Source organism: Pieris napi, chromosome 5 (assembly GCF_905475465.1).
Source record: "Pieris napi chromosome 5, ilPieNapi1.2, whole genome shotgun sequence".
Taxonomy (NCBI): Eukaryota; Metazoa; Arthropoda; class Insecta; order Lepidoptera; family Pieridae; genus Pieris; species Pieris napi.
Window position 1 is genome coordinate 3142794 of NC_062238.1, and position 14588 is coordinate 3157381.

At 31.6% G+C, this 14588-nt stretch overlaps 1 protein-coding gene across 1 annotated transcript; it reads right to left on the bottom strand.

Moving 5' to 3' along the window:
* Window positions 1–1285: 1285 nt before the first annotated feature.
* Window positions 1286–13999, bottom strand: LOC125049338 (trypsin-1-like). Its single transcript, XM_047648506.1, has 7 exons — window positions 13800–13999; window positions 12382–12493; window positions 11073–11235; window positions 6414–6619; window positions 5105–5310; window positions 3868–3937; window positions 1286–2309 (listed from the first exon to the last, which is right to left on the bottom strand). The coding sequence occupies exons 1-7, from the start codon at window positions 13848–13850 to the stop codon at window positions 2188–2190; spliced, it is 930 nt and encodes a 309-aa protein (XP_047504462.1). The 5' UTR covers window positions 13851–13999; the 3' UTR covers window positions 1286–2187.
* Window positions 14000–14588: the final 589 nt, after the last annotated feature.

Genomic DNA, 14588 nt, shown 5'->3' on the forward strand with positions numbered 1-14588 from the left:
TGTTAATTAGAATATTACATGAAAATCAATTTAACGTAAGTTCTTGTGCGAATCCTTTTAGTGCTTATGTAAAAATATACAATAATTTAAAGCCGTTGCCCAAAATTTTCCGTCTTTTAACTTGCTTGCATGCTTTCTATTATTTTATTATTACTAACGTGTAAAATCTTTTTACTACACAGAGCGGTGGCAGACCTAATTAGCCCCGTCTCACCTCCCTCGGACAAGCAAAAAAGCTGGGGCTGGCTGGGGTTCAGGTCACAGGTGCTAATTAAATAATTAAGTTGGCGCCTGGTAGTATTAGTAATTGCTGCCACCGTTAAAGGTTCACTGCCACAGGGACTAAACTTTTTAATGAATTTTTAATTATTTTTAGTATAACCTGATTTTAATAAATATATGTCTTATGTAACAACATGAAACTGTGAAGTATTGTTATCGGGAGACACAAATTCACTGACGGCGCCACCTGCCGATAACCCCGTTTTTAATTTCATCAAATGTTGTTCTGTAATAAATCATAATTACGGTTATGTTTACGGCATGTTAAGGCATCGACAATATACCTACACATTCTTTTTGTGTATAATGGTTTAGTTGTAAACTAAGCTTCACAAAATACGTGACGAGTAAAAAAAATAGGGTAGAAAAGGTTAACAAACAATATGCGTTAATAAAATCACAGAAAAATATTTCTTGTAAATTTCAATTCGTCAAATATAGTAAATTAGCTGTATAACGTAATTAATAAAAGAATATTTGAGATGTCCCATTTAAGGAACCCTAAAAGTCGCGTCGAAGAGATTAGAAGCGGGCTAAGCAACATTTTAGTCACCGAACGAAGGCTTTAGTAAGTTTATTCGGCAACGACCGGTGTCATTAACCTCATGTATCAATACTAATATATTGCCGATTTAATGACCGTGACTCAGAATTATTATCCTTTGTTGATATATTGTCTAAGTATTTCTGTATTTGCTTATTATTCCCGTTATGTTTAATTAATGTATAAGCTGAAGAAAACGTACAAAAATCCTTAAATCGTTATTTAAATCTTTGTTTTTAGACAATTTAACATTGTGTTTAAAACCACATTAAAACATATTTTTACAATTGTATAATGGATGTTGTATAACGGGTTGAAGGACAGTGAAGCACGGCAAAATTCTTTAATACCTAATTATATATTACCTATATCTTACCAAATACTGTATATTTTAAGAAAATTTTAATTGTTTAAATCAGTTTAGTATAAGGTTATATTACTTTATAAAAAAAACCAATATTGGAGATCACTTCACATTTATTTATAAAAATTACAAAATCTTAATTCTATACATAGATATGGCAAATCAAAGCTTATTATCTATACATAAGTAATTCCAGTTTATACAAATAATTACTATATTAAATATTTTATAACCTTTATTAATCTATATATATTTCTTGAAATTATCAGTGATGATATCGTACTTTACATAACTTTAAGTGTAGCTTTAATAGGACATCGTAGCCTAACAGGTACGCGATCAGGCAGATCTGTGACTGAAAAGCTAGGCAAAACTCCCTGTTCCTAAAAAAGGACTATATTTGCTTAAAAGGCTTGGCGTCTCCCGCCGGACTCGGGCAACAACTCCTCCGAAAGCTTTACGACCGTTTCCTAACAATTAATATAATTTCAGAAGCGCCTACTTCAAATGTACGAGCAAAGTCTTGTGACACAAATAATGGTATGAATTCATAATGATTGATGGAAACGATGATTTGTATAAACAGAATAATTTCGATATTTCAAATATTCTATACAGAATTAATAAGCTCTTTTTAATTGCGGCAATAATAATTTCGATCCTCTTTTGTTTTACAATATTAAACTATTATATGTCAAGCTATCGGAAAGTTGTTGGAAAATTGTATAAACACATTTAATTATCAAGCCTGTGAGCGGAGACAATTTGTCCCTGCGCTAAGCTAAATCTTCATAAATACGCCCTAGATATTGTGAGGGTAGTTAAATATTAAACTTTGACAATAAATAAATACTTATAAAAACTAAATCAGTCTTATTTAACTGTTTCAATGTAAGCGATGTTCTGGCTTAGCGTAAACATAATTTGGCAGTGAAGACTGATTTGCGTTTTGAAGAAGAATTACAATACATTTATTATACAATATTTTTGATAACAATTAATCGGAGCAGTAACATCCATCCTGAGTATTCTCCTTTATCCAGGCGAGATATTTTGTTACGCGAGTGTAGACTCCCGGATAACCGATGCGTGCGCAACCGTTGCCCCAGGACACAACACCTGGATGGAAACAATTATTTAGCTAAATTCACATAGGAAATTTTTGAGACATGATATATAGTGTAGTATAGTTTCTACATTCTATGTTACAATCTATAAACATAAATTTTACAAAAATTAAAAAAAAACTTTTAAGTACAAATTTTAGTTTTTACTAGTAAGTTAAAAATTTGCTTAACAATGCGGATTGGGATTTTTTTTTAAATTTTCAGCCCACTACCAAATATATCAAGATAGGAATTTTAAAAGTTTATTCTGTTGTATTCGCGAAGAATTCCAATGAAAGGTGCCTGAAATCCTAGTTTGATTTTGCAGATGAAATTTAAAAAATTCTGCTTAATCATTGAATATCTGAGAATGTAAAATGAAACTATTGAGCGCTCCGTTTGTTTGTGATTGGTCAACATCTGTAGTTCCGATCACTTATTTATTCAAGAAGAAAACATAATATAATTAAATATACAAATTAGAAAAGTTTTCTTAAATTTCTTCACAGATAAGAAATAAATATTTATAAAGTTAGAGTAGAAAACACAAACGAAGTAAATAGAATACGAATACCAATACCAATCGCATTTAACACTTGCTCGTACCGTGAAGGAAAAGAGAAAACCAGGCTTCAAATCCATATTGACGTCAGCCGAAAAGCTGAGCTATTATATATAAAAGATTAAAGAAACAACTGCAATTTGAGGCCACCCACTTAGGGTTCGCCACTGGATTATTATTATTACAACTTATGAAGGATGTAACAATCACAATCGAATGCAACGTTTTGTTTTACGTCATTTGTTTTAAAGTTTCACCCCATCTGGTGGATGCAACGAAGTAAACAAATATTTAAAACTTCTGTAACGGATTGTGTAAGTCAAGTTAATACAAATAATAATAATTTAAAAAATAATTCCGATTGCATTGGTTTTATTTATGTACGCAATAAAGATTCGGTGAAAGCGACAGGTTTACAAATCGATGTGAATCACCTACAATTTACAATGAAACACACAAAATCTGTTTGCCGCAGGGCTTACGGACTCCATAATATATACGTCGTAGTCGTATCATTATCGTATCATATCAAGTAATCAGGCTTGTTCAAAGAACATTCAGCGGTAATGAACGTAAGAACTAAACGATATTGACCAATCATCAACCTCATAGCAACGTGACTATTTCTATACGATCACGATCTAAAATTTAAAATATTACCCAAGAATTCGTTTATGTAAAGATTATTCATAATTAAATAAGTCTTATTTCATTTTAACTGGAGGCTTTTATAATACCCTAAACTTTATAAAAATGTGATTATATTTTAGCTTAAATATTGAGGACTTCGAGAATGTCATATAATTGACGCATTGTTTGTTAATATTTATAATGCGTTATTAATATGACTTCGATAATGTCATATTAATCTTTAAATTCTTTGTTTAAAAATTTACGTTACTAGCTAGACAGCAAAATAAAATTAGCCAGAAAAGATAGACGTCAAATTCGGTTTTCTCGATGTCAGCTACAACATGACATAAAAGAACATACTAAAAATGATACATACCAATGAGTTCATAACGCTTGTCTCTCTTACTGTCTTTGCTTATTGCAATGAGTGGACCTCCACTGTCACCCTGAAAATTAATTAAATATTTATCTTTATTAATAAACAATAATCGCAAAATATGTTGCAAAGCTCAAACCTCCAAGACAGCTGGACCAATTCGAATATTTTTATTTTAGTTATAGTAAATCATATTGAGGCGATACGAAGCTCGCAGCTAATACAAAATATTACTAGGCAGCCCTTTTAATGGCACGACTTTTTGTAAATATTTTAGAAATAAATTGAAGATTTTGAGTTTATTCGTAACAAGTTATTAACTAACTATAATTGTTAGACACATGGTGATTTTTTGGAGATAGTCTTTAGAAAATTGTAGTACCTCCACTCACGCACGCAGCGTACGAGGATAGCGTACAATCGTATAGGGATTTTTTTTTCACCTTGGGTTACATTATCGAATTTTCCATACGGAACCTCTACTCTTTTGAAACTATAACCTATATGGATAATGTGAGATTCTAATCAAGAAATAATTCAAACCAGTCCAGTAGTTTTGAAGCCTATTCAAAGCATACAAACGATCAAATATTACATCTGTATAATGTTAGTATAGATTATATTTACTCAAAGTATATAACTGTATTTTCGGCAGTAGATATATTTTTATAAATCATATAAAGGTATATTTATTGCAATTTATATGTTTCGATTAAATTCTATTATGTTATTATTATTATTAGAGCTTTATTAATGAATCCATACTAACATTGATTAGTTAACATTCTTAATGTGATTGTTAGTTGTGTTAGTATAAGTTTTAAAAATGTAAGTTAGTTTTTTAGTGGTCTAGTATTACCCCTATAAGACCCTTCTCCTCATTTTTTCCATTTCTCTTTTTTTTCTCTAATTTTTCGCTAAGATCTAACTGTCTTTTTGGATGATAGGGATCTTACGTTGAATATGCATAATTTTAATTGAAGTGACGTGTAATTGTTTTTTGTATTAATTATTGTATTATGTTATCAAGTTCTTGTTATGAAACTATAACATTTAAGTTTAGTGTTTTAAAGTTCAATAAAACTTATGTAGTTTATTCTTTTTTTTAGTCTGTGCTTTAGTTTCACGTAACCAAATTAAAACCTTTTTGGATTCTAAAGAATAACCAGAGATAAAAATAGAGGTGGAATAGTAAAAAGGTTTTTTGAAAGTTAAAAACTACCAGACCCATATTTACCTGGCAAGAATCTTTTTGTCCAGTCTTCGGATACCCAGCACACATCATGTTATCCGTGATCATGGACGAAGAGTATTTTGTGTTCTTGCACTCTTGGTTGCTTATTACTGGAACTTCTACCTCCTGGAGAGTGCAAGACACCTTGCCCTCTTCAGTGAGAGTTCCCCAACCTGATGCAACGGCTAATACACCGATGTATGTACTCGCTGAAAGGATTAATATTATATCTAAAAGTTTCACATACATATTATATAAAATTTAAATATGTACCATCCAAATGTGAAAAAAATATATTATCACTATTGAATGGCCAGGCAAAATGTAAAAATATTTTACGAATTAAATCACTTTATTAACATACACACACACACACACACATACACACACACACACATATATATATATACACACACTCACATACACACACTCTAACATACGCCCATACAACTTTATTTCTACTAACTTCTAATTAGTTGACTGTTTTGTTTTTCTTTTTCTATTTTTAAACGTTAAATGTACGTACTTTTGTACTTTATGTACTTTTTGTTACCACTCAATATGACTTTCCTGTGGAATGGAAGCCTGGTTATCCATATCACAGGTTCTTACCTAGTTTGGAAACCAGTCTCCCAATGCCTTCTCAACTGTAATCTTATTGTTTGTTGTCAATGTTATATGGGAGAAATAAAGTATTATTAGATCAATAATGTATCTTAAAACCCCTAAATCTGGATCAATTTTGATGGTAGTTTTGGGAGGTCGAACTAATCAACAACACTTAAAAAGTCCAGTTGCTCCTCAGCGACTTAGGATAGACACACTCGTATCTTTCGTATAAACTTTCGTAACTCATAAGATTTGATCACAAAGGTTTTGTCGAGAAACCAAACCACAGCTTAAAAGGAAGACGATTATTTCGGATAATAATCGAAGGAGTATTTTGTGTGTTAATAACTCATTCCAGTAGTTATCTATCCTTTTACCTGTCATAATAATGCTGAAGTTTTAGCGTATTTTGTGTTGTTTTGTTATGGAGATATTATTGTTAACTCTTTTTTTTATAGAACAGGGGGCCAAAGAGCAGGCGGCTCATCCGATGTTAAGTGATGTCGCCGCCAGAGACACTCACATTGCCGGCTCTTTTCTTGAAGGACCCTAAGTCGATTTGGTCCGGAATTACTTCAGTGGATAGCCACATAGCGGTGGTCTTCTTAATACGCTAACTAACTGAATTTTCCTTCCTACCATACAGAGCGAAAAGTATAGATTGTAAATCATATAACTATATCTTTGCTCCTACTTTACTTACATGGATCAGTTGGAAGACAAATCGGCTTGATGGCAGCAGACATCGGGATCCTATCATTGAGGCGAAGTAACGCAATGTCATTGTCAAAATTGGTGAGACTGAACTTGTTGGCGGTTACGCGAATCACGAATCTGGTTTCCGGTCGAATGGTCGCGTTGCAGCGGTTATGCTCCCCAAACGTCACTTTGATCATGAACCACATAAATCTGTAATTATTTTTTATAATTTATTCATAATTAGTCCAATTGTTTCCTATTAAACTCATCCACAACGGTTTACAGTTAAAACAATTCTTTTAAACAACTAGCTGGTGTAAGGATTAAAATAATATTTGTCCAAATGATGTAGCGTGAAAAACATATTTTATCTACTTTAAATACCAGAAGCGATAAAAGCATCTATTTTCATTTAGGAATCAATTTATTACTACCAAATGTGTATTTAAAATAAATCATCAATAATTGTTATTGTGGTTATGGTTCACTATTTTGGCTATACTTGCTTACACATAAGACATAGATATAATATATTGAGGATGTTTTCCTACTTACTTGATATTTTGGACAATTCACACAATATGTTTATAAATTGTAGCCTATGCGTTATTCTGATGTATAAGCTATATTATTGTAAAGTTTCATTAAAATCCATTCGGTAGTTTTCACGTGAAAGAGTAACAAACATCCACCCATACTTACAAACATTCGCGTTTATAATATTAGTAGGATCACTATTTTAAAAAAATGATAGTACCACGAATGAGGCCTCGTCTACCTATGAAGAAGTTCCTACTTAATCTGAAGCTAATAATTAATAAAATTTAATTATAATATGTAGCACGTATTAAAATATGTATGAGTAAATAATCTCAGTAGAATAATCTTTTAATTGATTTTTTATTTATGATGACCGCCTCTGTGTCTTAATTGCCCCCCTAAAGGTTCTAGAATTGATTATTGATAAAAATTGCTTTTTATATAAGCTGCACAAAGACATCATTTAACATTACGATGTAGCCTTACTTAAGACTAATAAGTAATTTATGTCTAACCTAATTTACTAAAAAAGATATTTAACATAAGAAAGTGTACAATAACACTATGTTCTTGTGTACTTTTTTACCCGCTTACCACTGTATCAAAATTGCTTATAAAGAAATTATTCGTTAAAAACATAAGTACAAATTTCTTAATAATTCTGAATGATAGCTCATTTAGTATGTTTGGGACCGCGGTCTCTGTAATATCTCAAAAATAATTTCAGGTTATGACAATTTCCGTAAAGTTATTGGTAAATAATTAAGTAATACATAATTATGTACAGCAGTCATCGAGATCATTCGACATGGAAATGTAAAACTTCTGGAAAGTACCAACAGACATGGCATTATCACTAATGTACGTGCCTGAACTTTATCATTTCGGAAGCATCATTATACCAGTAACTCATTATGTCATTACTAACCAAATTAGTGACGACGCAGGGGGAAAGTGACACGAAATATTTTCCGTTAAACATTTACTTGGACACTATTAAAGTCCTCATTTACGCTTTCTCTTATTGTATTCAGCGTCTTCATAGTTTTTGCTCATTATTTTGTTTCTGGCAAATGTATCACTTTTTACCTGTTTACTTTTACTTAATTTTTATTACTTATTGTTAAATTGTTTCTTTATTATTTACAGTTTGTGCTCATAAGAGAAGTCATTCCCTAGTAATTTCAAAATTATAGTTGTTTCTCTTGTCAATTCACTGGTCCTTAAGAATGCTCACGTGATATCACAGTACTTATTATTGTTTTTCGTCAATATCCACATGCTAGAAGTCGAAACCAAACGAGCACAGAAGATTTATGTCACAAACATGTATTATTAAAACAAGTTTTATATGAATTATTAATACCTATTAGAATTAACGGCAATGATATCTTTAACAAAATATTAATTATAAAAATGGTCTCGTGTTATCTTACTCAATTACGCAGTTGATGAAGGCTTACTTCCCAATTATTTTTATATCAAATACACCAGGTGTGATCCCGTAATTTCTCGATTGGGAATGCAGACACATTTCTGCATCTATGGCATTGATATTTTCATGTTATCTGTCTGATGTCAATTTTAAACGCATCGTCAATTTTTGTCTAGGCAAGACGTTAATACATGCCGGTTTCCTCTCAATACCTTCCCTCAATGGCCAATTAACTACGCACTTGGGGTTCGAGTTCTGGTCATGTTAATTTCAAAGCCACGCATTCATTGACGTCATTATTGAAATTTTGTAAGCGCCGCTAACGATTACGCGTGATCAAATTAAACAATGTGGGAGTGACAAAAAATCCTAAGTGGCTCCACAAACATTATCAAAGTGGACATTTCTAGAGGATATTGAACTCTAAGTTAAGAGCCAACCTCTTAGCCGGTTTAAGGTGAACGCACTATACTATAATATTGGAATTCACAAATTCGGACCAAGATTATTTCGGTCTTGTTTTGCGATTCTCAGGTTATCGGACTCGTATATTATTGATTTATGATTTCATCTGTAATTTAGACGTACATTAAGAATATTTTGATATCAAATCGATCCATTCGATTTTAATTGAATAAAACCAACAAATTTCTTGAATATGTTAGTATTAATAATTGGTCTGATCCCTGACGATTGCACATTTGGTTGATGCATTTAACACTTACTGGAAAATCAGTACAAATTAAAATAATTAAATAATGAGGAGGGCAACGGGCTTTTGTCCTTCAAGCGAACTCTTCCAGGTTTACAGTGGTACTCAACTTACAACCTAAGTACTTCGTTATTTTATTTCAAAACCTTCAAGAGATTTTGTACTAGTGATATAGGTGACACGTGTATGCAGACGATATCAAACTTCTATAATTACTTTAGGGAGCGTTCAAGTATTACGTAACGAGTTTTGGGGGGAGGGGGTCCTTTTGTAAAACGTTACGATGCGGGGCGGGGATTGAATTACGCGTTATTTTTAATATTATTTTCGACTTTCCAGTACTTTACACCACATAATGGTAACTTTTAGGTATAAAGAGTAGGTGGTCACGAAACGTTTTACTATACTTGGGTACGGTACTGTACTTGGGTACAGAAAAACGTTACGGCGCGTTGCATGGGGGGGGTCAATAATCTCCAAAAATTTTGTGACGAAATACTTGAACGCTCCCTTAGTTACTTATGAGGGATTCTGGGAGAGATACTTTTGATAAGTATTTCGTCTTAAGGCCGAAAAATAAGATTTGATGCACACATAGAAATGTGCCCTAAAAATTTCGTCATGTATAAAGTACTAAATATAATTAATAATGAATTATTAAATGTTAAATCATTAACCCAAAAATTATAAACCTAAATTTGTCATATACAATTAGCCTTAATTATATCTATTTTTTCCATTGAGCTCACTCATCTAACATGTTATAAAATAAAGTGCTTCTGTATCTAAGAACGCGCTAAACTCAAACCTATTTCTGCACAGCTTTCACCAATGGAGAGTGTAACTTTCCTGAAGAAGGTGGTACAGTTCATAATGCTTTATGTAAATTGCCTCAAATTTAATTATTGTTGAATAATCCTGCGGACCTCACGACGCGAAATTTACACTAATTAAAAATTTTCTCAAAACGAAAGTACACCTTATTTTACACGTTCCGGCGAATGCAATCAAGGAAAAAATGCAATTACTCGAATTTTATTACGCGTTTTAGTATGTCATCAAATTATCTTGGAATATTTATTTCGAGAACACACTTTGTTTTGACTTTTTGAACACAGGTAAACATTACTCAAAAACTGGTTTGCCCAAAAACATGGTATTTAGCAATGTTTTATTTCCTTTGTCTTCGTTTAAAACATTAAATATTTTATTCATAGCTATAAAAGTTTAATCTTAGAAATGACATCAAAGGATACAATTAAATTAATGATATTCTTTACTTAAATCACTGCTTTATTCAAAATCGAGAATTAGCGCGAACCGTTTGTCAAAAACATACCAGAGTAGCCAGAGTAGCCACAGAAGTAAGAGAGGTCTATGTACTTGGCTTATATATTGGACGAATATTTATTAGACTACCTTTTTTCTATATTTAATTTTTTCTATTCATTTTTTAAATAGGTTTTTTACGTTGACAATGATGCAAGCTGATCATTATCTTTTTATGTGTATTTTTTAATGGAATTGGATCTTATTGATACAATATTTATATAGTAGAAACAGTTTTATCGGAATTGTTTTTGTTTGTAAAAACACCCATAATGCTGGTAACATTGGTTCAACAATGGTTTCCTTCCTTTTAGCCCGCTTCTCTTGTTTGATTCGCAAATATTTTTAGTACAGTCAGAAACACGCGACACGAAGCTTTTGGATCAATCACATAAAAGCGCGCTATCGTTTCGTCTTTTGTTTTAGGGATAATCTGGGGTTAGATTCAAAACTTAGCGCTAAGTTCAACACCGTTACTTAAAAATGTATTGAATTTTGACATACGGAAGAGTTAGTACTGTCGAACAGGAGCTGTCCTAGGTGTTTTACATGAAAAATAATAATATATGGCATATAGGATAATTTTATAGGTAGTTTGTTAATTTGTATGAATAATTATAATGTAACCCTTTGAAAAAATAACTTACCCTTTAACACAATGAGCTGCTGTCACCACATATCTGTCGTTAATAACTGTACCACCACAGTAGAATCGCTTGAAATAAGATAGTTTGACTATCCAGGGAAACTCATTGATCGCAGCATCAGTCCCGCCTACGATACGGGATACGTCATTCCTTTCGCCACATTCTGTAAATATCAGAGCGTACAATTAAAAAATATCCTAATGAAAATGATAAATAGAAGAGGCATATTATTAAAAATTAAACAGTAAAATTTAGTTCTTAAAAGGCCGGCAACGCACTTGCGAGCCTTTTGCCAGTGTCCATGGGTATCACATAGGATCAGATGAGCCTCGTACCCGTTTACCACCTGTTCTAAAAAAATCTAAAACCTCGGTCAAATACAAGTATGTGTGTCACATAAGCTTTACCACGAAGAAATAGAATACTATGTTACGTTATTATAATTTTTAAAATCCTGTAGGATGCTACATAAGCGGTAAAATAGTCCAGATACCCCCACAGCGTTGTATAGAATTGTATAAAGAAACTCTTTCCATTGTTGTGTAAACTATACAAACTGGATATAAATGTCTTATTCTAAACTATTCTATGACTTGCAAGTATATAAAAACGTTTAAGGGTTTTTTTGTAGACTGTACTTTATACTTTTGTATTTATTGTACAACAAACGTAACAGCACCCTTACTCTGTAACTCTGAACAAGCAAAACCGATCACATTTTTGTATTGATGTAGTTCTCTCAATATCCTGATGATGCTACTTTGATAGTACGGAACAAAAACCTCACTATCGGAATCACTGATAGAATCGGAAGTTACAGTGCAGTAAGGGAGCAGGAAAAAAGGTAAAATATCGCTTAGTTGCTCAGTTACTTCTTTCTTCTTGCTTCTGTGATACCTTTTAGTAAAAATAATGAAAATAATTTACAATGAATCAATGTAATGTTCTATCAAATTAATAGGTTAAATTTGTTCATTGTTCACGCCCAAAAATCATCGGAACCCCAGTTTAGTGTTATTTTTATATGCGGTAAAAGAAAACATCGTGTGGAAAAAGTTAAGGACTGTTGTGTCAGCTATAGACTAGTTGCCCATAGAGTAAATATCAATCGAGAATAGATACAAAAGTCAAGGAAAGATGATTGTCGCGGCACTGGTTTTTTTAACTTCGTTACAATGTTATAGTTTTGAAACGTGTTGACTAGTGGTTTTTATTGTTGCTTATTTACTTTTAAATTTACTTAGAAAGTAATTAGAATTAATTATTAATACGTATTTATAGTATTAAAAAATAATCAAAAGATATTTACTACAATTACACGAAGTCCTGGCCTGGTTTCGTTCCAACAGCGGTGGTCGATTGCCCCAAACACCTCCAAAGAAATTCTTCGAATATATTCCTCGTGACTGACGTTGTAAGTCCTAAACATAAAATTCTCAACAACTTTTATATAAGGATTGCTATTTTGGTTGTACAATGTACATCATATAATTGATATCATTATAAGGCCAACCGTTTCATTACAATATTTTAAACCAAACTACAGTGTAAACTCTTTATAACGAATTTCAAGGAACCGAGCATTTTTATTCGTTATAGAGATGTTGTTTTTGGGAGTGAGGAATTAATGTTTGCGTTAGTGAAGAAATAATTATTGGCTTACACAAAATAAATTTAACTTATATTACGGTATAGAGAGTTAACAAACGACGTTATAAAGAGTTGACAATGTACCTGTATATTTATTAAGTTATCGACATTTATAAGATCAACTTTATTTACACCTGTCTATGAATTATTTTGTCTTGTCTTTGGATTTGTAATAATGTCTCAAATTTTATAATCAGATGCTGCCAAAATCGCCCTGTTGAGGAGGGAAATCAAATAAATCTTACACACGCTTCTTGCATGCAGCTATTACTATAGATGTAATAAATACACACAGACGAAGGATAAATACTGCCTCTCACATAATGTAAATTAGACAAAATATTAAAAAAAGCAAAAGTTTCTGTGACTCGTCCAACTCCAGTCTCGAAAGTCGACTCTTTGTTACTAATATTAAAGTGTGACGATTTGTTTTCTGACTTATTAATACGCAATTTTAAAATAACTTGGTAGTTCTACCAATGAACTTGTCGGAGCCTTTACTTATTGTTTATCATTAAACTGCTAAAATTGTATAAAAAAGTTGCTCAACGGATAAATTTAATTACAAAGTTTTATAACCTGTCACAGACCTGTACACTTGTCTTAGTCAAGTGGCAAATTGAAACTATTAATGTTTTTCTCAGAATTGAATTGCTTGAAAAACCGAGCATTGATATTGTTTAGATATGCTTAAGGGGTTTACAACACGTATTTTAAAATAAATTCACGTTTAATATGAGCTAAATATCAATTTATATTAAGATTAATGGTTCCGATTATAAATCAGTTTATAAAAACACCTAAAAACTAGATTTTCTTGTATCAAATGCCAAAAGAGCCTGATTACATTATAACGGAAGAAATTTATCCTCTGTTACAAAGTTAATAAGGCTTCAATTTGTTTAAAATATTAACCTAAATTTATTATCCCTTCTTAAAAAGTCAAACGTATTTAAATATTTACTATTTTTAATTTATTAATTTAATATTATGAGATAGAAATGTTAATCTATGATAAAAAAAATTTCGTCTGATTGATTATTTATTAGTGAATCATAAACAAACGAAAGTACTCACCTCTGTGCTAGTGAAAGTCACCAGAAGCAATAAAATAAAACACTTCACCATCCTGACGTTCTATTCATGGATAATAAAAAAAATGAAAAAGGAAAACACCAAGTATTGAAATTTAGATTTTCGCGCAAGTTCTGCGCATCATTTAAACTTGTCGCGCGCTCTCAGAACGGGCACACACTGAATAACCACCACGAATATATTCGTTCGAATTTCGAACGGACGTGATTTGGGTACAAGACACCCCACTTGCCTATCATTAAAATAGAAACACATAGAAAACTTAAGCTGTGAAATTTTAATATATTTGTAAACAGTCTTTAATATTTTATATCTATTGGCTTATCTTAATGGACGTTAAATGGATACTTGGCTTTAAAACAACGCATATTTAAATGGAGTAGGCTTGTTTTAAACTCCGACCTTTGGACTCATTGAGATTTAAACAGGATTTTTATTCCAATTGATTAATATTGCGGTTTCTGATCGAAGGCTGGGTTGAGAAAGAAAATAGTCTAAATATTTTATATTTTTCTAACTTCTTGCTGACTACGATATTTCGTTAACTCGAATTTTGATAGCGTAGTTTAGTTAGCTCAACTACAGGAAAAGAGATCCTCTACTTCTTACATATACAAAAGCATGAATCAATCTCTAAATAATTGACATTTATGATTTAAAATTAAATAGCTACGAAATATACCTAAATGATACAAACTATGAGAATTTGCGATTTAGTCTTTTTATTAAACTGCAATTAAGCTAACGAGTCATTGTTTTTTTTTTTTTGAA

Coding starts and splice junctions, on each gene's coding strand:
- LOC125049338 (XM_047648506.1), bottom strand. CDS start 13,850: ATGGTGAAGTGTTTTATTTTATTGCTTCTGGTGACTTTCACTAGCACA. Junction 11,236..12,381: donor CAGGACTTCGTGTAATTGTA/GTAAATATCTTT, acceptor TGATATTTACAG/AATGTGGCGAAAGGAATGAC. Junction 5,311..6,413: donor TTGTCTTCCAACTGATCCAT/GTAAGTAAAGTA, acceptor TAATCCTTTCAG/CGAGTACATACATCGGTGTA.